Source organism: Akebia trifoliata, chromosome 16, assembly GCF_017979445.1.
Source record: "Akebia trifoliata isolate Shusen 1 chromosome 16, ASM1797944v1, whole genome shotgun sequence".
In the NCBI taxonomy this organism is placed as follows: Eukaryota; Viridiplantae; Streptophyta; class Magnoliopsida; order Ranunculales; family Lardizabalaceae; genus Akebia; species Akebia trifoliata.
Genome location: NC_141390.1, coordinates 28,860,058 through 28,887,247, shown reverse-complemented (window position 1 = coordinate 28,887,247; position 27,190 = coordinate 28,860,058). Strand labels below are relative to the sequence as shown.

General features: G+C 34.6%; 1 protein-coding gene and 2 long non-coding RNA genes across 5 annotated transcripts in view; 1 reads left to right on the top strand and 2 right to left on the bottom strand.

Annotated features, from left to right (window-relative positions):
- The window catches only part of LOC147383315 (RING/U-box superfamily protein), a 36,806-nt gene that overhangs the window by 651 nt on the left and 8,965 nt on the right, over positions 1 to 27,190 (bottom strand). Inside the window, exons 1-7 of one of the 2 annotated variants that reach the window (XM_086427904.1) lie at positions 6,073 to 6,277; positions 3,541 to 3,966; positions 2,528 to 2,648; positions 1,712 to 2,033; positions 1,327 to 1,399; positions 240 to 330; positions 77 to 156 (exon numbers count right to left, since the gene is read on the bottom strand). In XM_086427904.1, the coding sequence (XP_086284030.1) occupies positions 77 to 156; positions 240 to 330; positions 1,327 to 1,399; positions 1,712 to 2,033; positions 2,528 to 2,648; positions 3,541 to 3,966; positions 6,073 to 6,120 (1,161 nt within the window). In that variant the 5' untranslated portion in view covers positions 6,121 to 6,277. Of the gene's footprint in view, positions 1 to 76; positions 157 to 239; positions 331 to 1,326; positions 1,400 to 1,711; positions 2,034 to 2,527; positions 2,649 to 3,540; positions 3,967 to 6,072; positions 6,278 to 27,190 lie in introns of those variants that run through there. The other variant, XM_086427905.1, reaches the window with a different exon arrangement.
- On the top strand, positions 12,373 to 14,782 carry LOC147383318 (uncharacterized). Its single transcript, XR_015173446.1, has 3 exons — positions 12,373 to 12,555; positions 14,128 to 14,269; positions 14,559 to 14,782. It is a non-coding gene; the product is annotated as an uncharacterized LOC147383318 (long non-coding RNA).
- Positions 26,211 to 27,190, bottom strand: LOC147383317 (uncharacterized). 2 transcript variants are annotated; one of them, XR_015173181.1, is made up of 3 exons: positions 27,141 to 27,190; positions 26,575 to 26,667; positions 26,211 to 26,461 (listed from the first exon to the last, which is right to left on the bottom strand). It is a non-coding gene; the product is annotated as an uncharacterized LOC147383317 (long non-coding RNA). The 2 variants fall into 2 exon arrangements; XR_015173180.1 differs by lacking the exon at positions 27,141 to 27,190 and having other exon boundaries at positions 26,575 to 27,131.

The following is a 27,190-nucleotide window of genomic DNA, read 5'->3' as shown; positions in this document are numbered from 1 at the left end:
AGGCAAAGGTCAGCCACAATGAAACAAAAAAAGGAAGGTACTATGAATTGATAACGTATATGAAAGAATCACTTACAAAGGAATAGAATACGTAGAGAATCATGGAAACAAGTGCAAACTCAAGAGCTGCATATGTCCACATGTACTCCTTGATTGCTGCATACAAAACAAGCAAATCTGAGGTAAATCATCAGAGACATTCGGACTTGTTAAAAGTTCGGTCGGGGTTTTGTTTTTACCTAGGACGAGTGCAAACATTGATCCCAAAAGGCCCAGAGTAAAAGAAAATGGTGCAGCAATCACAATTGCTTGCGACTTCAAATCAGGAACCTATCGAAAGAAAGGACAGGTCATCACACTGGTATAAAAATTGTAATTTAAAAAAAAAAAAGCAATACAAACTGCTGGCTAGGAAGCAATTATGTCTTTTCCATGTCTGACACATGCTGGGTATGAGTATGACCAACCATTTAGTGCATACCGCGCCCACAAGTGTTACATTGGCACTTCCACATGTATGACACTTCATGGAATGATTAAAACTTCTAGGAACTTTTACTACATATGGTAGAACCAACTTTTCCTAATTCTTTTCTAAAATGAATCAACATTAAGAGAGTAGATCACATACTCTAGTAACTTGGGAAGTTCCTAGATTACCACCTAGAAGATCCGTTATATCACAAACTTATAGGAAGTTCCAGGGGTTGCCATCAAAAACACCTTCGCACTTAGCACCCGCGCCACATGACAATGTACTGCACCCCACCTAAAATATCTTTTGTTTCTTATAATACATCCTGAATAAGTCATAACATTTGGAGGAACACTCTTCATAAGTCATAACATGACATGTGGCTTTTTGTGTTTATTTCATGCCCCTACATTTTGGTTTAAGATTTGGGTTACCTCCTTGGAGACCCCACTTGTAATCTAAAGCAGATGGTTCTTCCGGAATTTGAAGCGGGTTGGGCACTTCAAAGCTTTTTCTGAAAACAGCCTTTCTAAAAAACTCTACAGTACGCAGACCTTAGATTGAACGGGTAAAACTGCCTGAAATTTGTTCCCCCTACAAGCTCTAAGCATTCAGAGATTAACTTGCCTATTTGCTCTACATGTTCAGAATTTACTGACAGTCTAAGGTTGAAGTTATTCAAACTTTGAGCTGATGGAAACGAATGAAATAGCATCATTCCTTAGCGCTAAAATGTTATTGGAAAGAAAGGAACTAAAATTAATTCTGGTCCATGTTTCTTTTTTCGATGGGTAAAGAAGAAACATGGACCAGAAACCAGGGTTTATTTCTTTAACAAGATATTGACGTACCAGTAGTTGTTCGATGATGAAAAAATAACTTATTGAGCTAATCAAGATGAGCACCACCAAATCGTGCCAGGGACTGCATCAAAGAAGTATATAAGTTAGCATCAAAATTAGCACATATTGCAAAAGTAGATTCACATGCAATTAATTGGTCGATGGTGGTTTCTATCAATCCACAGGCCTTGGGCCAAGTTTATTAATGCATATAGCGGATACTCCAAGTCTTATTTTTATTTTTATATGATCTTTAGCCAAGACTAAATAGCATAAATTACTTGTAACTTGTAAGAATATCCATGAAATAAAAGTTGACACAGCTGAATCTTTAAATCAAGATTAGAAAATTATTCAAAGAGATAATAGGCTGGGAATCATCGGATTCTGTTACCTAATTGACTGTGAAACCAGGTGCCGTCTGCTGCGCTCTTGTCTGTGACCCCTTTGAGAAGAACTCTGCACCCTCAGCACAGTGACGGGTAAATTGCGAACCTCTTGCCCACACACGTCGCACAAGTTGTTTCCTTTGATGCTAAACCACTTCACCGTACATTCTTCATGTGTAAGCGTCAGATCACCCTTGCAACTGCACTCCATCTTGAATACAGTTCCAACTCCACACAACTTATCAAAACAGATCCTACAGATCGCCTTCTCTTCTGGTATTTCTTCGTCGTCTTCTTCCATATGAATAGGACTTATTTCATCTTCATCTGACTTAGCAAAGAACAAGTTTGCAGAATATAAATGAAATGTTAGATAATTAAACAAATAGTCTGACACTTCTTGGCAAAATCATGACTTGGAGTCAACTTGCATGGCTATAAAAAAGCTGTCAAGGAGAAAGTTGACATCATGAACCAGTTGCAATTTTTTATTTTATAATATTTGATAAACATGAAAAATATTAATCATTGCTTTAGTCATACTCGAATAAACATTATAAAAATGGCTTTGGTTTTGGCACCCCAAGGAAAAATGTCATCTTGGCTATTGCACGATTGACCCAAACAAGTAATAAGCCACTCAAAAAAATCATGAAAAACTCAGACTAGTTGTGACATTTTTCAAGCCAAGTCAACCTATTTTTGACTTGCTAAAGCCTGAAAAAGAGTCCAACTCGTCCATGCTACAAGTTGATTAGTAGAATTTTCGAGCTATTATTCAAAAAGTATAACTATCACGAATCAAACGCTAGAATATATACCATGACTAATATCTGTTTGCACAGGCTCTCTACGGGTGGCAAAGGATGCAGATCTCACAATAACAACATTTCGCATTGGAACAGACAAGGACCTTGAAACCTTAGATGAAACTGCCGGTCTCTGCACAGGTTGACCAAATACTAAATTTACTTATCATTTTTATAACATTATCAAGAAATAAGCTAAGCAGAAAAAGAAATATTTGGGAAACATCCAAATTATAATAGAATAGCCGATAATAGTAGATTCCACCCTCTCCTTAGTGAAGTATCTCTATAATAAAACATAATGGTGGGTCCCACACCAGCTACAATGTAGTGAGGTCCATACTACCCCACTTTATTGCATCTCCTCTCCACCCTCTTAAACTTTATTGTCTTCCCCCCCCCCCCCCCCCCCCTCTTCCCTTTTCAATAATATCCCTCCAATTTTACTATCTTTCCTTTTTTACCCCTTTACCCCCCTCTAACTTTAACTTTACCATCTTCCCTCTTTTTTTCTTTTTTTTTTATTAGTGTAATATATTGAAAATGAGTGAAAGAGTTTACAAAGAAGCCAAGAGAGCCTCACAAGGGACAACAAGAAAACGAAAAACTACAGCGTTAGTAATAACATAAAGAATTCCATCTAAAAACAAAATCCTCAAAAGTGATCCCCGCGAATTCTATGTTTTCTTTAGACCAAAGGTAAAGGAGGCCCAAGATCTCCAAGAAACCTTGCATGAGAGATTCTAATCTTACTATTGAACACCCTTTTATTTCTCTCGTTCCATACCCCCCAAGCAATAGCCAAGGGAAGTATAGCCCACAGGAACCTTTTTCTAGTGTGGAAAGCATTACTATCTTCCCTCTTTTACCCCTTTAACCTCAAAGATTTTTTAATAATATCCCTCCAACTTCATTATTTTTCCTTTCTTACCACCTTAACCCCAAAGAGGACGGCACGGGCAAACTCTAGTATAACTATAAGAGGTCAAGAAACCATGAAGAATATATATAAATAAATAACTTACATGTAAAGTGTGTTGTTCAACAGGCATTTTTTCTGTAGAAATTCTAGAAGGTGTGACAACCGAAGGGGACAAGTTTGGAGCAGGTCTAACAGGAAGAGAAACACATCTTTTCCAAGAGAATGCTGCAATAAAACTGGCCAAGACAGGGCTCGCAGGTACCTCATTGGATTCTAGATTAAGGAGGGAGCTTCCCTCGCCATCAAGTAGAGCTTCCTTCTTCTTGAAGCTTAGACTTGGCAAGAAGCCAGCCGGAGCTAAGCTACCTTTCGAGGAATCTTGGGATTCAAGTAGATCCTTTCCATTGCGGCTACTGCCAAAACCTACTGGTTTGGGAGGTATTTGTAATGAGAGATCCACAAATTTTCCATTAGGTCCTGAAGGTGGTACAATTTCTTCATTTATGGTTTCCATGATTTGGGGACCAGCCTGCACATAACGAAACCTTCAGCAACACACCATAAATACCAATAGTTTAGAAGCCAAAAATGAAGGCATTGAAAATTGTGCGTGTGTGCGGAGTGATATATATATATATATTTGTGTGTGTGTGTGGGGGGGGGGGGGGGGGGGGGAGGTTGGGGGAGTATTTAACTACTTATGAACATTTTTCTATTGACGACATGGTTTGAAGTTTTATACCATCTCATCCAAAACATTCTGGTTTTGGCAGAGACTGGAACGAAGCATTGATCCCGAAACATTGAATTATTCAGATAAGTCACAAAATATCTAGCTCTAGATAGTCTCAGTTTTTCTTCTCACGGAGACATTGCCCCGAGATGAGATTTTAAATCTTGGATTACGACGGGGTCATGAAAGGCCATAAAGTCCAACTTGACTTGGTATTTTCCCTAAAGTTTCAATAGGTTTAGAGTTTTGATCTTGTAGAAACTAGAAAGCTTACGGAATCACATTCATAAGCAGTACAACACCGATTGTGTTACCTCAAATTGGGAGTCAACATCACTTCTAGATAAGCCAAGTCTAAAGCAATACAAGGATCATTGAAATTATAGATCTTACCATGGTTTACAGTTTCATAATGTTTCAGAATGTTTTGTCCAAGACATTATAGTTAAGGCTAAGACCGAAAGTCCGAAACACAACATTGACTCCAAACATAAAATGTTTCGGTTGAGACTGTCTTGACTTTTCTCCCGACAGAAACATTGCCTCGAGATGAGATTTTAAACCTTGGTTCTTTGTTCAAGGATAGTGATTTTTATCAACCAAAGAATCATTCTTTCATAATTGATAATTTGAACAAAAAGTGGATCTCTATCACAATCTAACCAAGAAAATAAGCCCTTACTCCACTCCTTAAAGAATGGTATGCACAACCATGGATCACTTACACATGGATGAGAACCCCACTCCCACCCTTCTAAAAAAATTCGTGGATTCCATGTCAACTGAAACTTCTACAACTTCTCCTCAATAGCAAGGCAGCTCTCTCTCTCTCTCTCTCTCTCTTGTGTGTGTATGTGGGGGTCGACGGGTAAGCCGAACTCATGGGTGAGAACCCCACTCCCACCCTTCGCAAAAAATTCATGGATTCCATTTCAACTGAAACTCTCTCGTGTGTTTGTGTGTGTATGCGGGGGTTGATGGGTAAGCTGAAATCAAATTCACAACCTCAAAGTTGCATTGCAATATGTCAATAAACTAAGCTATGGGTTCAAGCCGTCAAGGCATCTTTCTCTTGCTCCAAGCTTTGACAAGTATATCTGATACTATCTTCCCAAAAAAAAAAAAGTATATTTGATACCACTATAACCCAGATCCATGGTGACATGAAGCAGACTAGGTTTCCTTATACGGTTATACTCATGGTATCGATTCATCAGCTCATAAAATGCGACAATTTCAACAGATAATTGGGTCTTAATAGCACTTTCCCCATAATAATCTCTCACTTTCAAAATCAAATCTTCCAGTATGTTTCATTTAATAGAAGTTACAATTTCTGGGTGATTCTTTTTCTCCCTTTTTTGGACTGTTGCCTTTGTGACGTATTGTTTGTTGATTAAATGCATGACATCTCCATTATAAACCAAATAACCTGCAAATCTACACAGTGATGCAAATCTCTGGGTTTTATTAAAAAAAAAAAAAAAATGGGCACTTGAGATTTAACTCCAATTCAACAAGCAGATCATTTAAAACTGAAGTCCTAACATTATTGTTCATAAATAATTTCTATTTAACAGTTAAAATTATAACAACAACAACAACAAAATCTGAAAAAATATCAACTGGGTATTTGAGATTTCAACTCCAATTCGACAAATAATCAATTATTACACCAACCCATGAAATTATTTCTCAAAATAATCCAATTCAATTGCTAGAATAACAAAAAAAACTTCAAAAATACCTAATGAGATAATAAATTCAACTCAAAATCAACATAAAATCAGAAAACTGGCAGCCCAAAACATTATTCTCCAAAATATTTATAAAAATTTATCACCATTTCTTTTCTGGAAAGATAAGTCGCATAATTCATCAAAAAAAATAAAAGAACACGACCTCACGAGCGTCTTCTTGGACGCCATTAATGGCTGGCTCCACTTGCATTCTTCCTCTCAAGTGATCCCAAAAGACGAAGAGCGATTTTTTCTGTTTTTCTCCGATCTAAATAATTCATGGATTATTAATTTACGAATTTCACTGCGACATTAATGTTGTCTGAGATTCTAGGGAAGTTTGTCGTGACCGTAAAATTTGGGGGGTGCTGTTAACTTTGGCCCTAAGGGCACATGTCCAGCTGCATTAAATACACCTCCAAAAGTGATTTTATTACCTAAACTACCCTCAGACATTTTTACCTCCCAAAAATACCCTCAAATACTGATTTCCAATGTATCTTAACATGTGCACTTAGGGCGCACGTTAACAAAACTCTATTATTTGCCGTGTAAGTAAAGACCCCTTTATCTGTAGGGCCAGTTTCATTGTGAACCACGTGGTATAGTCTTTTTTGGGCCCAGTGGTCGATGTATGTTGTCTGGTCCGATATTACCTGATTGACTAGTTGACTTGTTGACTTGTTAGCTGGATTCATGTGTGAGGTCATGATTTTGAAGTTCGGCACCTTATAATGAATCTTCTTCAGAAATTTTTTTTCCCCATCTGAATTTTTTTTTTTTTTTTTAAATTATTCCGACAAAAACTTCAACAAAAATAATAAAAAAATGAGAAAAATATATTATATTATGAAAAAGTGTAATAACTTTACATGCATTAACGTAAGATTAAAGTCAAGGGTGTTTTAGATATGAATTTTTTTTTAATGATATGACAAGTTTCACGTAACATATTTTCTTTAGAATTGTGGAAAATGTTGAAGTAACATTAAAATTAACATCGATTGTCATATTGCTGATGTGGACGTTTGTATGGGATCATATATGTTTTTCATCAATACACAAGTGAAAAGCATCTATGGCAATGTGAGAATCGATGTCAATTTTAATGTTACTCTAACACGACTCTTAGATTATTCATATTAGACTAATAGTAGCAGAAGTTGGTCAAGGGTATATCATCAGTTTGAAACATAAAAAAATAGAGGGATTGTTCGGATGTTTTCTATTTCTATTTTTAAATGAACAATTAATTTGAAAAAAAAAAAAAAAAACTCCCTCATAATGGTCCACAAATGCAATTGGTTACAAAAAGAAAAAATGGGGATCGATACAATTATTCCAAAAATTCAAAGGTGCAAACGAGCGCAATTCTAGTTATTTTTACTTTGAAGTGATCTCCACTTATTAATATTAATTAAGGAAGTAAAGTTCATGTTCTCTAACTTCTACGATGGGCAGAGGTGTAGAGAACATCGTATAAATTTAATAACCATCCACCACCCTAATATGTACTAAAAAAAAAAAAAAAACTCAAAAGTGTTTTTTTCTTTAAATTTCCATCTATTTTGCCATACTAAATGGTTTGGGGTAGAGTAGCCTCTTTTTGTTTGATTTTGCAGATTGAGGACTAACGAATCAAGGGTTGTTCATATATGAAATTATTTTCTATATTTTCTACACTGTTGGATAATTTTTACTAGCAAGCCAAGATTGTGCACGTGGCAAACAAAAGAAATGAATCCTTTATTGCAACGCAATTTTTGGAAGTATAGGATCATGCATTGAGTCTTTGACAGTGGCCTTCAATCCAAACACAACTAATATTAGGGGTGGCAAAAGGTCGGGTTAAGTCATGTTCGTGTTGTGTTGAGGTAAGGGTATTATGAAAATTTATCAAATCTAAATCAGACCCATTTAAAAATCGTGTCAAAAACTTAAACCCAACCCAACCCATTTATAAATAGGTATACTTGACCCAACTCATATATAACATGTTTAATAAAATTATAATATTTATTTTTTTAAAAATAAGTACCATTTCCACCATCAAAAATATAATACCATTACTAAAAATAGAGTCATACATCCATAATTAAGTTCAACGATGAAAAATAACTTTATTTTGAATCTTTTTTTTCTTCAAAGTTTATATAATTTTGACCTTTACAAGCATATGGTGTCAGATCATGTTTTTAAATGCCATAAGGTGATGTGGTCAAAAAACTTTCCTTATTAGTTTACTAAGCATAGTGTATTTCATTATCACATGGATATACTAACCTTAAATCTTATTGAAGGTCATTTTGCCCACATGGATCACCATATTATGAATGAAATACTACATGCCTTTAGATTTCAATGAAAAAATAAATTTAAAATGTATAAATAACTTAATAAGGAAAGTATTTTTTCTTTCCCAAATTAAAAGTTTAATCATTAATTATTTAAAAAATATCTTAAAACACCATCTATATTTTATAGAATTTGAAAAAAAGAAAAGAAATTGTATTAGGAAATTCTAATAAAAAAAATGAGTAATTTAAAAAAAATTTAATTACTTGTTGATATATTTAAAACTACACATTAATGATAGAATAATTAATTGTGTCAAAATGGGTTCCGCAGGTTGATGTCCCTAACCCAGACTCGACTCATTTAATAATCGCGTTAGGCGGATTGACACTATTACGACTCAAACCCAATTAGACTCAACCCAAACCCACTAATTCCATGTTGTTTTCAAGCTGAGTTTGCGGGTTATGTTTTGATTGCTACCCCTGCCTAATATTTAGTCCATTATGAATGCTATAAGGCCATAGTTTTGGACAATTATTGGGATCCACTATTTAATGTAAATTAACTCATAAATAAGGGTACTTTTCCAAGTCATTTGACATCAAATATTTCATGGTATATCAAACCATAATAGACTTATCATTATCAATATATTGATGGTCCCCTTAGTATGTTTTGGTCAGTATTTGAGAGGTCTTGTTAACGTGTGCCTCGAGGGTGCACCTTAAAGGGTTATAAATACTCTTTTGAAATTGGATTTTGTATCGAAAATGCCCTTTAAATTTATTTATTTATTATCAAAATACCCTCACATGCTTATTCTTAAGGTGTATTTACTGCACTTTAAGGTGTGCTCTTAACAAAATCTATATTTGGGATAAGAGTTGTGCTAGAGTAGCATTGTGAGAGACATTTCTATTGTGGTATATGTCATAACCATAGATGCTTTTCATCGATATGTGTCAGAAATGTCTCCCATGATATCCCCGACAATATTATTCCAGCATTATCCTTGATATAACTCCATGTTTTCAATTTGATGACATGCCCCATTGAACTCGGTGTTTTCTAATAAATGATAAATTTACCAAAATACAACCATCTTCAATCTGTAATCAAAATTAGGAGTGCACATTGGATTGGGTAAATCCAAGAACCGAACCAATCTGAAGTCTTTTGGATTGGATTGGTTCTGATTGAGTATGGTTTGGTTTGGGTGCGGATTGTATATAAAAAAATCCGATTAATTTGGTTCAGTTCCATATTAGGGGTATAATAGAACCGAACTAATCCAAAGTATTTATTTATTTATTTAAAAATAAAATCTTTTCTTAGTTTTGTTCTTCTATTATTTGTTTTTCTCTTCTTCAAGTTTGAAGAAAATCTAGCCGTCGTTCGTCTCTCTCATCTCGCCACTCGCCACCTCATCGGAAAGCGAAAAGATAACCTATCTCTCTCTAAACTCTCAAATGGATCAACCCATTTATGGAAAAACTTTTTCAAAGAGTTTGCTTCCTTGTTTTTTTACGAGAACTTTTATGTCGTGTTTGTTAGATGAAATATATTATATGAACCTAGACTTGGATTCGTTAATCTACCATTTATGGATTAATTTCCTCACTAATCTATCTAAAATACTAATTTTAAAATTGTAATTTTTTTTAGTCTCATTGAGCTTCCTCTAATTTTTAATTTATACAGATTTTAGTCAAAATTTAATCATAAAATCATTTTCATTTGAAAAATAGGCATTATTTATGATTTGATCCAAAGGATTCTTCCTTTGAAAAAAAAAATACTAGTTTTTCTATTTTAAAAGTATGAGAACCGAGAACCGATCCAAACCAAGGTTGGTTTGGATTTGTTCAATTCTACAGGGTAATTGGATTGGTTCGGTTCTAAATTTGTAGAATCGATCATGGTTGGTTCGATTTCAATTTTGCCAAAATCCAAACCAATCCAAATCATGTGCACCCCTAATCAAAATTCCTTAAAATCGGTTATCTTCAACCTCTTGAGTAAAAGTTTTTACCCTTTTGTTTAATCTTAAAATTGTATCTACTTTAGCCTTCAAAAAAGTCAAGAAATATTAGGTATAATGTTTGGTGGAGATGATGATTGAAGAGTCCCTTCCACCATCCTCCTCACCTATATTTAAAATGTTTCTGAATTATGATACTAACACTCCAACATATGTTAACCATCAATCACCCATTAAAATAAATAAATAATAATAATAAAAAAGTTGTTTTCTTTGAGTATCTTAAGGAAGGAAATATAAAAAGATTGTGAGAATAAGAGACTAGACCCTTAAATAAATGGTGGTAAAGTGGCTTACTTATCTTCTAATTATATGATTTTAAAAAATAATAATTTTATTTATAATATAATGACATAATAGGATGATATAGGTAGTTTTTAGCACAAACTTTTCATGGTTTATAGGGCCCATTTCCTCTTGTTTATTTTTTTTTCATGGTTCCATCCGGTTGAACTGCATAAATCAGTCAAAATGAATTGTGATAATTGGCGCTCTCAGACTTGACAGTTCACGTAACCATAAATCTTTGTCTTTGTGTATCCCAAAGCAAAGGATTTATGATTTTGAGAAGGAAACATACAAAGAGGGTCAAATTATCATGACTCATCCAAAATAGCTCTTCAATTTACATAAGTTTACTTATCCTATATCGTCAATTTTAACTCACCCGAGATTACAATGGCACACAATTTTACTTGACAAATTCATTATTTCTTAGATTTTCAAGCGGCAAATTCATTGCTTCTAAGATAATCAATGAAATCATTGATAGTATTGTTTCAAAGTGGTGAAATCATTTTGGTCAATATAGAAAATGATGCCATAAATGAAATGATTCATACTCTCCATCTTTTTCAAATCTTTTCATATCTTAGGAACCATCTTATTATGTTAAAATCGGAGAAAAAAAGGACTCACCAACACAATTTGAAACAAGAAAAATAAACTTCTTCAACGATGTTTGATTTTACATACTTAAGTGAGGGGGGTAACAAAAAGTTCAAATATCTGAACCAACAATCAATGGCCATGGTATAATGGTGTGCAATTTGTGTGCCCTTTTACTATAGGATCATCCACGAAAAAGGTATATCTCAATTATCTTTATTTGCCTTTATACATGGAGAGGAGATGACCACGCGTGGTATCCCTCAGTTTTATAGAAAAAAAAAATGAGGAGCCTTCAATTCAATTGACTTTACGATCAGGACTTGAGATGAATTGTGTTTTAAGAAAACAGAGGCAATCAAACCAACAAAAACAATCGAGATAAAGAAAAATAAAATCTAATTATGCACTGAATCACATGGATTTCGCATGGTTTCCTCAAGATTGAGGTTCATCTATGGATCACATTGATTCCACTATGAAAAGAAAACTCAAAGATACAAATTACACCTTTCACCAAAAATACCAGGAAAACTTAATTAGGGTATTATATAATATTAGTTAAATTATAAAAATACCCTTGCAAAATGTTGAGCTTTTACCTTTACTCGACGTGAACATCCGTTCATTTTTCATATATTATATAATTTCAACAATAAATAAATGAATTGTACCACAATTTTATTCTCAAAAGTTTGATTTGCTTGAAGGATTCAGTGTTGACCTTAAGTTGTAGTTCGAGGAATTATAAGTTAAATTATTACATTCACAAATAATTATCTATTTTATTAGATGCTTGTTGTCCTTTTTTTTTATTATATATTATTATTTAAAAATAGGAAAATGCTTTATTGGTTGTGTTAGACATTGGGTCCAGTACTCAGTGGACCTGGCAATGTATAGAAAACTGTTGATTTTTTAACTTGTATCTCAAGGAAATAAATCTATGGTTATCTGTACACTGCCAGGTCAACTCAGAGTTGGACCCAAGATCTAACACAAGCAATGTAGGACGACTTTTAAAATTATTATCTATCTTAATGGATATCTAATTGGTACTCGATTTTTTCGAGTCAATTATGATTCCAAGGATCTTATAGCCGAAACCAAAATCAATAAGATTTGGAATCGAAATTTTATTTAAAATTTTAGAAAAGTTTACTAATTAGGGGCATTTAGCAAGAAAATTCTTAATTAGGGACTGTTAAGTAATTTCCCCAAACATTGCCTAATACTCAATGGCTCAAACTCAAAGCCTACAGTCTCAACTCACTTCCAAAATTCCATTTGTTTACTGTTCTTCTTCTTCTTTCAAAGAGGGTGGATATGAAGTTTTTGGACTGGTACGTGAAGATTGCAGTTGCGTCCGCCATGATTGGAGCTTCAATGGAACTCTTCATGATCAAAACCGGTTTCTGTGTGAGAACCATCCTTTTCTCTTCTCTCTATTTCATTCGATTTCTCATCTGAAATTATTACGTTATATAGAAACATGTAATAAATGCTAGAAATAGACCTAGATTAGACCTAAAAAAATTGTGTCTTTTTCCCCTATTTGATTTGTGGAAGATCGATTGGAAACCCTATTTCTAATCCCAATTTTATCCAAGTTTAAATCAAATAAATAAGAAATAAAAAGGGATGAAAGATAGAAGAGTCGTTCTCTTCGGGGATCAGGACCTCCAGAAAAACCCTAAGCCAACAAAATCTACTTGCTAATAAGAATCCGATCCAAAATAGGAATTAGGGCTTCAAAAAGAACCAAATGCCTAAATAATAATAATAATAATAATAAAAAGACCTAAATTTTAAAGCTGTGTCTCAACAAAATACTCTCAAATGGTGCAAAAGTGTAGAGAGTTTTAGTAACAAGTGCTCTCACAATGTTGTGACATTGGTCCGGACTCCGGTGTTCTCTCTCTTGTCGGTATAATGATGGATTGGGGATTGTGTTGGCCTTGATTTTGGTAAAATTTCAAGATTTTATTCGATTTTGAGCAATTGCCAATTTCTACCATGCTGTGTTCAAAATATCTGATGTTTTGCCAAAATGCCGGAATTTCAAGATTTTGTTTCAATTTCAGTTAGAATTGCAAAGACAAAATTGATTGGTAAGCTAGACTTAAACCCACGACCTCAAATTTGCTTTGCTATGTGTCAAACCAACTGAGCTATGGGTCTAAGCCCTAGAATTGCAAGTTATGACAAAAAAAAAATTATTTTTGAATTTTATTTCTAGAACAAGTGAATATACATCTGTTTAGAAAATAAAAGGTATGGCAAACTGTAAGTGAATATTAATTCATAATCTGTGGGCACAAAGAAAAAATGTCATTTGTGGTGAATGTGGGAAATGTTGTCGAGTTCAAGTAGATGATCTGCCTCATGAGACCGAATGATGAATTGCAAAGGGAATCTATTTGAACATGTAACTCATGATAGTTTTGCTTTTGAATTAATTAGATTAAATTTGATGAAAAAAAATTGCCTTCACATAGGTTTTGTGCAAGTTAGTTGTTGGGTTTTCATATGTATTTCTTTGTTTCAATCTACTTTAAAAAGAGTTATCGATGTTTAATTTCTATAAGGAGTGGAGTGAATAGGGGCCTAATAGATTTTTTTTTCTACTTAAGAGAAAGGAGCAATTATTGTCGATGACGATGAGATTATTCTAGTAGGGAGTCTGACAAAACAACATATGTTAGTGGTTTAGATGTCTGTGTCAAGAGATGGGGTAAAAGGTGGGAAATAAAAGACACCAAACAAAAAGATGATGGAATCTAAAGGAGAAAAAAGTGGAGGGAAAATAATGATGTGGGGATAAAGCAGTCAAATGAATTAAACTTGTCACAAAGGGGGTTATGGGGAATCTTAAGGGGATCACATAATTAGCCGTAGTGGTGGAACAATTGTGTTCAATAGGTCATTAGTGGATTCTACAGTCCCAATTCCAGCTAGGAATGCATGCATGATGTTAAGTTTGCTCTGCAGATGATAAAGTAACGGTTCTGGAGTCAGAGAAGTTAGCTTGGGAGAGTTCCCCCGAAGCTCTCGCTATGAAAGAGGCTCTCAATCCTTGGAGAAAACATGATGCAGAGGCAACAAAGAAGTCATAGTTTTGTTTCTAAGAAAGGTCTGTTTTTCATCTACGATTTTCGTATCTGTAAGCATCGGAAATTTGAAAATGATAATGCCCTTGGAAGCTTTATTTCATTTCTGAATTGTTTAGTTGACTTTCATTTTACGGATTGGATTTTAATTTTTTGAGATAAGGCTGCGATGATGATAATGACATTAACACCATAGTCGTGAAACTAGCATCTATTTGATGATCTTCCAACATGGATTTAAATATTTGCATTGGCATATAGTCCGTGCCGAAAACTAGCAGCTTAAACTTTTAATCCTTTTTTTCTTTTCAGGATAAGATATTTGCATCTCAGGTGGATTTGGAATCTAGAATTACTGGTTGTCAGAGACTTGTAAAACTGATTTTAGGGTTGTTTCAATGCTTTGAAGCATATCTTAAGCGGGCTTTGTAACACTAATTTTTTGGTGAACAATTGAATCACAAATTTCAAATTTTGTATATTTTTTTTAAGACTGACGAGACCATTTCATATTATTTGAGCTTGCATTTTAAAGTCTAGTTTGTTTTCTATGACTTGGGCATGCACATTGAAAGTCCAGCGACAGCTCCATTGAAAATGAGCACTTTGTGATATGTGGAGTGAGCTTAAACATAAAGCTTTAGATAGAGCTGATTAGTGAAATAGATTGCACGTTTGGCAAAATCAATTAATTGGGAGTGGGCATTGTAAATGATGATTTGCAAAATCATATGGGTTCGTAACATGGTAACAATTCGATTTGATAGCTTATAAGCTGTAAGTATTGTTCAAAGTTTCGTTCCATTTCTTGAACATTTGATGAAATATTCTGATTTTGTTTGAGATCAAAATAATTCGATCGAGCTGGATGATTCATATTATACATCAGTCTCGGCCTTTAGCAATACAAAGACGACCTGGGCTTGTCATCTTGGTCTCAGCTATTTAAAATCATGGTAGATACAACTACTGGTTAATTTCTTTTAGAGCTGCTATTGGCACCCCAACATTTACTTATTACTCCCCAATTTCTTAAATTATTTATCACACCGTAATTATAGATTAAAACACACAATTCAAATATTACAATTACAAAAATTTGGTTCAAGTTATTTATAACACTGTTCTAATAGAAAGGGGGAGTCCCTTTTTGCGGTAGATAATGCAATCGAATACAAAATGAAGCTTTCAGTCTCCCAAAGCATCCCCCCCGAAAACAGTTGCGAATCAATAATGGAACAAGAGGAAGTAGAGCATCTAACAACTCTATATGTTGTACCACATACTAAGACCCAAAGTCGTTCATAATAGAAGTCCCCATGAACTGGTTCTTTGGGTTTTTATCCTATCCGTTTAGACGTAGCATTTACTTTTATCCGATCAATTTAGACTCTTGAGGATGGAGTGTTTATTTTTGTCTTTAAAGAATAGCGTAGGAGAGAGTGGGTAGTTTTGCACTTTTTACCACCACCTCCAAGTTTGGGGCCTTTCAATCCTATGATCCTAACCCTTGGAAGCGAAAGGTGGATCTCAAGATAAGAATTACTGCTTCTGTATATAGTGTAGTACTGTCAGGGTTGATGTAATTGAGCAGGCGGGCCTTGTTGCATAGGTCTTAACTTCCATTCTCCACATTGTAACAAAGGGACTTGCCTTTGCGAAGGGTTGCATTATATTTGTGGGCTCCTCTATCTCTTTGGGCTCAATTTCTACTCTTGGGATTTAAAAAAAAAAAATTATTTTCCCTCAATAAAGTTTATTCTTTGGATTGTAATTTCTCTCTTTTCCTTTGTTTTGTTGCTTTCTTTCTTAAGTGGTATGATTAAGAAGTCTTCAGTGAAAGTCTCTCTTCTTTCTCCTTATGCTGCTTTCTGAAGACTTTTCTTCAACTTACAAAGCATTATAACACATTCAAAAAACTTCTGTAGTTATTTACAATTAGGATTAGGCTTGTATAAAATCATACATTTAACAAATAAAAGTCTAAACAAGAAACAGAGAGTGTATGTATGTGTTTTTGATGATTGAGAATAAGTAAAAGTTGGCATGCCAATTAAAACCCTCTCACTCCCTCACTTTTTTTTTATTATTTAAGACTAATGATAAAAGGACTCGTTAAAACATACGATGTTGACGTGACTAGTGCCCAGAATCGTAGATATTTTTTTTTGTGTATCCCGAAAAAAAAGAGTTATGGCTATGTGCACCTTCCAGTTCAACTACATATAAATCAAGTACATTTTTTCGAGTAAGATTATGATGACTCCTTTTTTAATTGTTTTTACATGTCGGTCTCATTTAGAGCAGTTAAATGGATAGAGTCATATATGGCCATTTGCTAGTAGCTATTTTCGTGGAAAATTCAGTTAGACATGTCACATACATTGACGTGAAAGTACAATAGTCAATGGAAAATTTATTACATGGTTGAGCAACACACCCGACACGTAGAGTTGCCAAAAGATCGAAGTCAATTGGAAAAAAAAAATTATTAGACCCACACCCGTGCTTACAAAATTAAAAGTAAGGGTGCAACTTGATCCGGTTCAAACCGAGAATCGAATCAAACCGATGGCTTTGGGATAGTTTGGTTTGGTTTGGAATAAGTTGCGATTCGATTTCGAATTATAAAAATGGAGAATCGATCAATTTGGTTTGATTCTCGGATCAAGCTTGTATAGAACCGAATCAAACCGAGAATCGAACCCCTATGCAATAAATATATAATAATATATATAATAATTATTATGAATTATTTTAAGAGTTATTACATAGATTAGTGATCTTTTAGGGATAAACAAATGATTTTTTATGGATAGATTTTTGAATTATTATATGAAATTTTTGTTTATTTTTTTATATTAAAAAATATTACTTATAATTTATAAAATGTTTGCAATCCGTGGAATTGAATTGAACCAAACTGATTTTAATTTGATTTGGGTTGGTTTGGTTCCAATGGAATTTGGTTCGGTTTTGATTCTTATTTAGTGGAACCGACCTATGTTGGTTCGGTTCCAATTTGACCTCAAATCGAACCGAACCTAACCAAGTTGCACCCCTAATTAAAAGCATACATGAAACTTACTTGGGAAAATACACTAATTGGCGTAAGCCCCGGTTTGGGATTTGTGACTCAAGTTGCAATGCAACTATGAGGTCATGAGTTCAAGTCTTTAACTTTTATATTTTTTTTATTTTATAAATATTATATCTGATATATCTTGTAAATTCATATATGTTGAATTGTAAATCATTATAGTTTGATAGTACCAATCACACACGCGGTCATTTTCTATGAGGTTAAAGGGTAAAAGAGAAAAGATAATAAAATTATACAAATATTATTAAAGAAGGGAAAAGACAACAAAACTAAAGAGTATTATTGAAAAGAGTCTTATTGGGGGTGAATTGGGATTTGTTATGATTCTCACATTTTTGACGTGGGGTAAGCATATAACCGTAGATGTATGTCCTCCAGATACGAGTAAGAAGCATCTACAGTTATGTGTGCACTTCCACGTCAGAAATGTGAGAATCACAGTAAATTCAATGTCACCCCAATATTAGTGTATTAAAAAAGAGGAGAAGAAGAAAGAAAATAAAGTTGGAAGAGTATTATTAGAAAGATGTAAAAGATAAAAGATAATTAAGTTGAAGTGACATTCTTGAAAAGAAAATGTTAAAAGAAAATGCTGAAGACTATGAGCTAGTTTCTAAAAAAATTAAATTATTTTCGACAATTTGAATGTTTGTTCCCTAAAAAAAAAAAAAAAAAGATTATGTGATTGAACATAATAATCCAACTTGTAATGAGAAAAATAATAATGATAAATGCACAAGGCCGATGTGGCTAGGGCACAGAACCATAAATTATTTTCAGCAGGATACACATGGTAAAGATGTGCGGCTTTGTGCCCTTGCTACCTACCAAGACAACGTGCATTTATCACAACTCTAAGAAGAAAAAAAATAGAGTCTCCATAGACTGACGTGGTAACAAAAATCAGCCCATTTCAAAACTTTTAACCCATGTAAGACAAAACGTGATGGCCAAAATGTTGACACGTGAACAGCTCTCTTATTAAAAAACCATTTTTAAAATAATGTTAAAAAATAAAAATAAAAATGATTTTGATATTTAGTAGGAGGAACCTACATGACTACATCACCACTTCAACTGGCCCAATTACAAAAATTGCCCTGACAAAAAACAACCGTTGAACGGGTATTTTCAAAAGGAGATGAAAAACGCTAGTTGGAGCGGTGTTTTTCAAAGTTAGAGAATTTGAAGTGGCACCCCATTATTCTGCCCCCAAATTCTCAAATCATTTATCACACAACAATTAAAGATTGAAACACACACTTCAAAGTTCAAACATTTCACAGATGTGGCTCAAATTATTAATCTACATTAGAAAACACTATAGCACTCCAGTTCAAAGAATTTCAATATTTGTTTAAAATTAGCATTAGGATATCCTAAACCCTAATACAATAAATCTAACAAAAAAAAAAAAGAAGTCACTATTGATACCCCAACTTTTACTTATTCTCAACCACATGGATTTATCACATTGGAAATCTAACATATCAACTCATGAAACCTAAATGAATAATTAATCAAACAAAATCCTGGGTTATGAAAATAATCAAATAAAAATCATAGAGAACAAAAATGAATAATCAAACGAGATCCTAGAGATCAGAACTCATCAAACCTAATCATAAGTGCCTTCAAATAATAATCAAACTGTAAACTATGGTTTAGTTTTCCTTAGTAATCTTAAAATCATGGGATTTGAGTTATTTTACTTGAAATTCTATATGGATGGAACATTCAACCCCTTTCTTCCCATCCTCTCTCTGCTCTAAAACAATTAATTTTAAAAAAAAAACTCTCCCCATAATGGTCCACAAATGCAATCGGTTACTAAAAGAAAAAATGGGATTGATACAATTATTCCAAAAATCCAAAGGTGCAAACGAGCGCAATTCTAGTTATTTATTTTACGTCGAAGTGATCTCCATTTATTAATATTAATTAAAGAAGTAAGGTCCATGTTCTCTAACTTCTACGATGAGCAAAGGTGTAGAGAATATTGTATAAAATCTACCACCCTAATATGTACTCAAAAAAAATAGGGAGGAGTACAGCATAGAGAAGAAATGTTTTTTGGTTTTTGGTCCTCGTTTCAAATCTTGATTTTGTTTCAATGGTAATAATAAGCATTTTATTCACTTTTTTCTGCAAGGAGAGTACTCACAACCTTACCTAAAACCACCACATCTGGACCAACCCATCTCTACTCTTCTTCTTTCTAAATCTGAAATGGCTTTAGCACGGATTCTGGTGAGTGATCACCATGGAAACTTTAAAGGCCCACTCATGCTTTCACCCAAGGAAGGGTATGCACTCGGGGCTCTTTTATTACTAAATGTCTGTTTGATCTTTCTTTCTCTGATTTCTAACCCTCACATTATGTATCAAGGCATTTAAAAAAATCATAGAGGAAAATCTTCTCTTCTCTTCATGCCAATATGAAATTATGGATAGTTTCACGCTTACCTTTCAAGTAACCCTGTAACATAATGTCTCTCTCAATTGATATTGAGAGATGCTCTTCAAACCCCCCCAAATCCTGGGAGTTTCCTCCTTTTTCATCTATGCAATAGGAGCTATATATTATTCTCGGAATATTTCTCAATCCTTCTTTTTATAGAGTTAGAGACACCCGAGGCTTAGTTTATTTTCAAGTTTCCATAGATCTAAGGCATATTATCTATGATTAAGGTCATAGATCAAGTTAAATCCAACCCTTCACATCACTCTTACCACCTGTGTTGCAAGAAATTCATTCCTCCCCTACTATACAACTCATTGTCTCATTCTTGGGGGTAATTTTGATTGCCATGTGTTAGATTATATTATTTTATTTATTTATTTACTTCCTATTATTAGTAGATGTCCTATTATTGGTAGATTTCCTATTTTTTATATTTTTATATATAATTCAATTTTTATGTAATATGACAGTTTAGTTATTATTGGAACAAGAAACCCTAGTTTTCTTTGATTTTCACACAAGTCCCTCCTAATCATGCGTGGGAATAATGCAGAAATGGCGAATCACATCATATGCCCATCTCCAAACAAGAGGGTCAGCATCACATTTTTCAAGGTCCGTCTTAATACCAACGAAGTCCAACCAACTTCGACCATCCCTCCCTTGGCTAAGGCAATGACACAATGGCAACCAGGAGTGATACAACCATACAGAATGCCGAATGGAGTCCTCAATGGTTACGAGTCCTCAGTGGTTACGAGTCCATGGAAGTAATCCCCAAATTGGGATTCCTCCATCCCCCACTTGTCATGTTGGCCCTAATGCAGCACATGGTTATGAACCCCAGAAGGATGCCACGTGATGGTACTGGTGTTTTCTTGCCTTGGACTGTTGGATCCAAGAAACCTGTGAAACATCTCCCGCCACATGCACAAAGAGGAAGGCTTCTCGCATTACCTTCCCCTATGGAAACACAAGTGGTATAGCCCACTGCCGTGTCAGTCGAGTATTTACAAGACTTTCTAATTAGAGTAATACTACTCTCATTGTACTTTCGTCATGGTCCGTACAAACTGCGTGAAAATTCTATAATTCTAGCGCAATCGCGTGAAAATTTTTACAAACCGGATCGAACTGATTGTTCAATCAGATCGGACAAGATCTTTTAAATAAAATTGAAAGGTTATAACTAGTTACACACAACTAGGGATGGAAACGGGCGAGCCCCTCGATTATTACTCTTCACCCTAACCTGGACTCCGGTCTTAATTTTTTAACCCATCCTTGCCTTCTAACACAATTTTTTAAAATTTTCTTAATCAAATTGAAAAATCTCTAATTTTTAATTAAAACAAATCCTAGAAAAATTTTAGAAGATGCACATATCCTACTTAAAAACCAAGAAGAAGAAGAAATAGAGAGAGTAATGAAAAATCCTAAATTTCTTATGAGTATATATAGTTGGGGTCCGACGGGTTGGTGGGGTGAGGTAAGTCAAAATCATATTTGTCCTGAAATCGATTTGATTTTTCATTTTTAATGCCAAAACCACCCCAAGGATAAGGTAGGGCAAGACAAAATTGCCATCTCTACAAACTAGACCAAACTTAACTAGTAACTTTTTTTTATATAACATTTATTTTAGAATAATATTGTTGAAGTGACCTCAAGATTGTACCTCATATCTCACATCCTAAGGTGAAAGTGTGCAAGAACCATAGATGTTTTTCACCGAGATACGAGTCAAAAGTATATATGGTTCCTACACACTTTCATGTTAGGATGTGTGATATCAGTAATGTTAAATCGTAAGCATGCTTGCTATACAATCAAGTATTTTATAAAATAAAGAGAATTTTGGGGCAAACTCCGATTCTATTTGATATTTAACACCTGGAAGTACAGGATCCAAAACTCCACACTAAATCTAGATCACCTCAATTTACTCCTTATCCATCATCGAGAGAATATTTAGACAAACCAAAAATTTGAATCCAATCCAAAATTTTGATTTTTCATATTTTCTCGGATCGAATGAGACCATTGCAAGCTGCTAGCTCTAGTTTACGAAAAGTTTTACCAAATTTGCGCTCAAAAAAAAAAAAAATTCGACAGTCAAACAAAACGTTTTTTGCCCTCAAAAAATAAATTAATAGGTCAACCATTTTTTCTACGGTCATGACAGCACTGAAACTAAAACTAAAAGTCACTAAAACTAAAAGCCCACATTAATAATATCTAATCCATCATTGAGAGAATATTTAGACAAATCATATTAATCAAAGTCCACATTAATAATATCTGCTCGTCCACAAGCCATAATAATAAGACGAAATCAAAAAGTATAAAAAATAAAAACCTACAATTACTGTCGGATTTGCTCCAGATCCAATCGGATATGGAACAATGGATTCTGGACACAAATATAGAATAACTCGTAGAAAAGTGAGTACCCACTTGGGTCATTTTCAAGTGGGCCCCGGAACAATGGATTCATAAATTTTGTATTCAACAGGACGGAATACATGTAGTATTCAACACCTTGAATACAACACTCTTTTTCAAAGTTAGTACGAATTTTGTGTCCAGAATCCATTGTTCAGCCCACTTGCAAATGACCCAAATGGACTTTTCGATTGGGTAATCTGTACTCCCACAGCCCACTTGCAAATGACCCAAATTTGATTTTTCATATTTTCTCGGATCGAATAAGACGAATCAAAAGTAGAACAAAAAAGAAAAAAACAGTAGGAAAAAAACATACAATTACAGTCGGATCTGGTCCAGATCCAATCGGATCCTTATCAGATTGGTACTGAATAAACCTTTCTCCTTTAATTACCGAACCATTAATAAGATAAAATACAGTAATTTTCAAGGGGCATTGGACATGGGTCGTCTCCTTCTCCTTTAATTCCAAGACCATTTTCTTCATGGTTCAGCTGCTGCAGCTGCAGCTGGTGGAGTAGCAGTAATAGTAGTAGTGTTGTTGTGAGTCCCTCTGCAGTAGTAATTACTGATGAATAAAGAAAACAAAGAAAGTGCACAAATGAGCCAAGAGAAGCACTTTACAAAGATAATGGGAGGAAGTGTGATCTCTATAGTAATAAAGAAACTAAGCACTGCAAATACAAATCCCATTTGTTTAAGGAATTTGGAGAAAGTTTGAAACTTGGAGGAGGAGTAGTTGTGGAGGGAATCACCAATCAAGGTAGCAGAAAAGGAGAGTAACAGGGTAATGGAAAGGAAGTAGAAGGACAAAGGAACGTGTGGTCGAATTTGGAAATATATGGCTAGAAGAGCAACGGCAGCTGGATAGTAGTAGGAAACCAGAAAAGCCGCTGAAATCGATAACTGGGATATTGGATTCGACATTCTTCGGACTCAAAGACGGCCTTTCCGAGGGTGGCTTGATGTACCTATCCGGGATAGCTTTAACCTCGGATAAGGATTGAACTCGGACAATGGGCTCGGGTCAATGTTGTAGAGAACTCATATTTGGTTATAATTTTGATTTTAAGAACAAAGTACCGTGAGACAGTTTTAATTTATAGAGATAGATAGAAGGGGTGAAGAGATGGAAAGTGGACGGCGAGGACGATATATATAGAGAGAGAGATATGTGAGGGGGATTGTTTGACTTTTCGATTGGGTAATCTGTACTCATGAAAAATACACAATCTTGGCCATCGAATTCTAAATATTCAATACATCATGATCCGATCTGACTTTGGGTTAAGGGACGAAGACCCTTGGGTAATCTGTACTCATGTTTTAACTTTTCGATTGGACGAAGTTAAAACATTAAGGGTCTTCGTCCCTTAACCCAAAGTCAGATCGGATCATGATGTATTGAATATTTAGAATTCGATGGCCAAGATTGTGTATTTTTCATGAGTACAGATTACCCAATCGAAAAGTCAAACAATCCCCCTCACATATCTCTCTCTCTATATATATCGTCCTCGCCGTCCACTTTCCATCTCTTCACCCCTTCTATCTATCTCTATAAATTAAAACTGTCTCACGGTACTTTGTTCTTAAAATCAAAATTATAACCAAATATGAGTTCTCTACAACATTGACCCGAGCCCATTGTCCGAGTTCAATCCTTATCCGAGGTTAAAGCTATCCCGGATAGGTACATCAAGCCACCCTCGGAAAGGCCGTCTTTGAGTCCGAAGAATGTCGAATCCAATATCCCAGTTATCGATTTCAGCGGCTTTTCTGGTTTCCTACTACTATCCAGCTGCCGTTGCTCTTCTAGCCATATATTTCCAAATTCGACCACACGTTCCTTTGTCCTTCTACTTCCTTTCCATTACCCTGTTACTCTCCTTTTCTGCTACCTTGATTGGTGATTCCCTCCACAACTACTCCTCCTCCAAGTTTCAAACTTTCTCCAAATTCCTTAAACAAATGGGATTTGTATTTGCAGTGCTTAGTTTCTTTATTACTATAGAGATCACACTTCCTCCCATTATCTTTGTAAAGTGCTTCTCTTGGCTCATTTGTGCACTTTCTTTGTTTTCTTTATTCATCAGTAATTACTACTGCAGAGGGACTCACAACAACACTACTACTATTACTGCTACTCCACCAGCTGCAGCTGCAGCAGCTGAACCATGAAGAAAATGGTCTTGGAATTAAAGGAGAAGGAGACGACCCATGTCCAATGCCCCTTGAAAATTACTGTATTTTATCTTATTAATGGTTCGGTAATTAAAGGAGAAAGGTTTATTCAGTACCAATCTGATAAGGATCCGATTGGATCTGGACCAGATCCGACTGTAATTGTATGTTTTTTTCCTACTGTTTTTTTCTTTTTTGTTCTACTTTTGATTCGTCTTATTCGATCCGAGAAAATATGAAAAATCAAATTTGGGTCATTTGCAAGTGGGCTGTGGGAGTACAGATTACCCAATCGAAAAGTCCATTTGGGTCATTTGCAAGTGGGCTGAACAATGGATTCTGGACACAAAATTCGTACTAACTTTGAAAAAGAGTGTTGTATTCAAGGTGTTGAATACTACATGTATTCCGTCCTGTTGAATACAAAATTTATGAATCCATTGTTCCGGGGCCCACTTGAAAATGACCCAAGTGGGTACTCACTTTTCTACGAGTTATTCTATATTTGTGTCCAGAATCCATTGTTCCATATCCGATTGGATCTGGAGCAAATCCGACAGTAATTGTAGGTTTTTATTTTTTATACTTTTTGATTTCGTCTTATTATTATGGCTTGTGGACGAGCAGATATTATTAATGTGGACTTTGATTAATATGATTTGTCTAAATATTCTCTCAATGATGGATTAGATATTATTAATGTGGGCTTTTAGTTTTAGTGACTTTTAGTTTTAGTTTCAGTGCTGTCATGACCGTAGAAAAAATGGTTGACCTATTAATTTATTTTTTGAGGGCAAAAAACGTTTTGTTTGACTGTCGAATTTTTTTTTTTTTTGAGCGCAAATTTGGTAAAACTTTTCGTAAACTAGAGCTAGCAGCTTGCAATGGTCTCATTCGATCCGAGAAAATATGAAAAATCAAAATTTTGGATTGGATTCAAATTTTGGTTTGTCTAAATATTCTCTCGATGATGGATAAGGAGTAAATTGAGGTGATCTAGATTTAGTGTGGAGTTTTGGATCCTGTACTTCCAGGTGTTAAATATCAAATAGAATCGGAGTTTGCCCCAAAATTCTCTTTATTTTATAAAATACTTGATTGTATAGCAAGCATGCTTACGATTTAACATTACTGATATCACACATCCTAACATGAAAGTGTGTAGGAACCATATATACTTTTTGACTCGTATCTCGGTGAAAAACATCTATGGTTCTTGCACACTTTCACCTTAGGATGTGAGATATGAGGTACAATCTTGAGGTCACTTCAACAATATTATTCTAAAATAAATGTTATATAAAAAAAAGTTACTAGTTAAGTTTGGTCTAGTTTGTAGAGATGGCAATTTTGTCTTGCCCTACCTTATCCTTGGGGTGGTTTTGGCATTAAAAATGAAAAATCAAATCGATTTCAGGACAAATATGATTTTGACTTACCTCACCCCACCAACCCGTCGGACCCCAACTATATATACTCATAAGAAATTTAGGATTTTTCATTACTCTCTCTATTTCTTCTTCTTCTTGGTTTTTAAGTAGGATATGTGCATCTTCTAAAATTTTTCTAGGATTTGTTTTAATTAAAAATTAGAGATTTTTCAATTTGATTAAGAAAATTTTAAAAAATTGTGTTAGAAGGCAAGGATGGGTTAAAAAATTAAGACCGGAGTCCAGGTTAGGGTGAAGAGTAATAATCGAGGGGCTCACCCGTTTCCATCCCTAGTTGTGTGTAACTAGTTATAACCTTTCACCCGCAATCAAAATAGAAAACATCGAGGTTCTCTTTCACATTAATTTATACACAAAAAGAGTTACAATGATTCATAGGTACAAAATTCACTTCATGTGGCCTCAAGCTCCTTGAACAATCTCTTGAACTCCTTTATTGCGACGGCAAACATCTGATAGCTCTTCACTTAAGAATGGGAATATGGCTGAAGTGAGGACAATAGCGGATAGATCTTGATGCCAACAAAAAACAGTCATCTGCTATGTCTGGTCTGGCCATGAAATCCTACAATAAGGGTAGCACTATAAAATCAGTATCCCTTTTTATGTTTCACTAGTAAAAGGTGTTGTCAAATTAGTCATTGAAGTCATAAAGGAGCAAAGGACTCCGAGACACACCTGATTTGTTGTTAGAAGATTGGCTGTATGACTAAAAAGTGCTTCAATTAAACTTTTGAGGTAATTTGTGCAAGATGGGTCAGAATCAAATATCTGCAGGGCAAGAGCACAAGTGATTACACGAGCAATCATAAGATGTTGGGCATGTAAACACAGACCTTTATTACTTCACTTGAGAGATACAGGAAGCATGACTGTTGGAAGAGTGGGCCAACAATGCATTCTTATCCAGGAAAAGATACCTTTGGACTATTCTTCCCTCAGTTATTGCTTGGGGGTGTGGAACGAAAGAAATAACAGGGTGTTCAATAACAAGATGAGAAGTCCTAACAGCAGGTTCTTGGAGATTTTGGGCTTATTGTATCTTTGGTCTAAATAGAACATAGATTTTACGGGAGTTACATTTGATGACTTTCTTTTTAGATGGAACTCATTATGTAATCATTGACGTTTTAACTTTCTTTTTTTCGTAGCTCTTTGTGAGGCCTCCTCAGCCTCTTTGTTTTTTCCCCTTCATTAATATATTATACTTATCAAAAAAAAAAAAAACAAAAAAAAAAAAATACAGGAAGCATGGCTGATGGTGTTGTTGATATAGGCCTTGTATCTCCTCCAA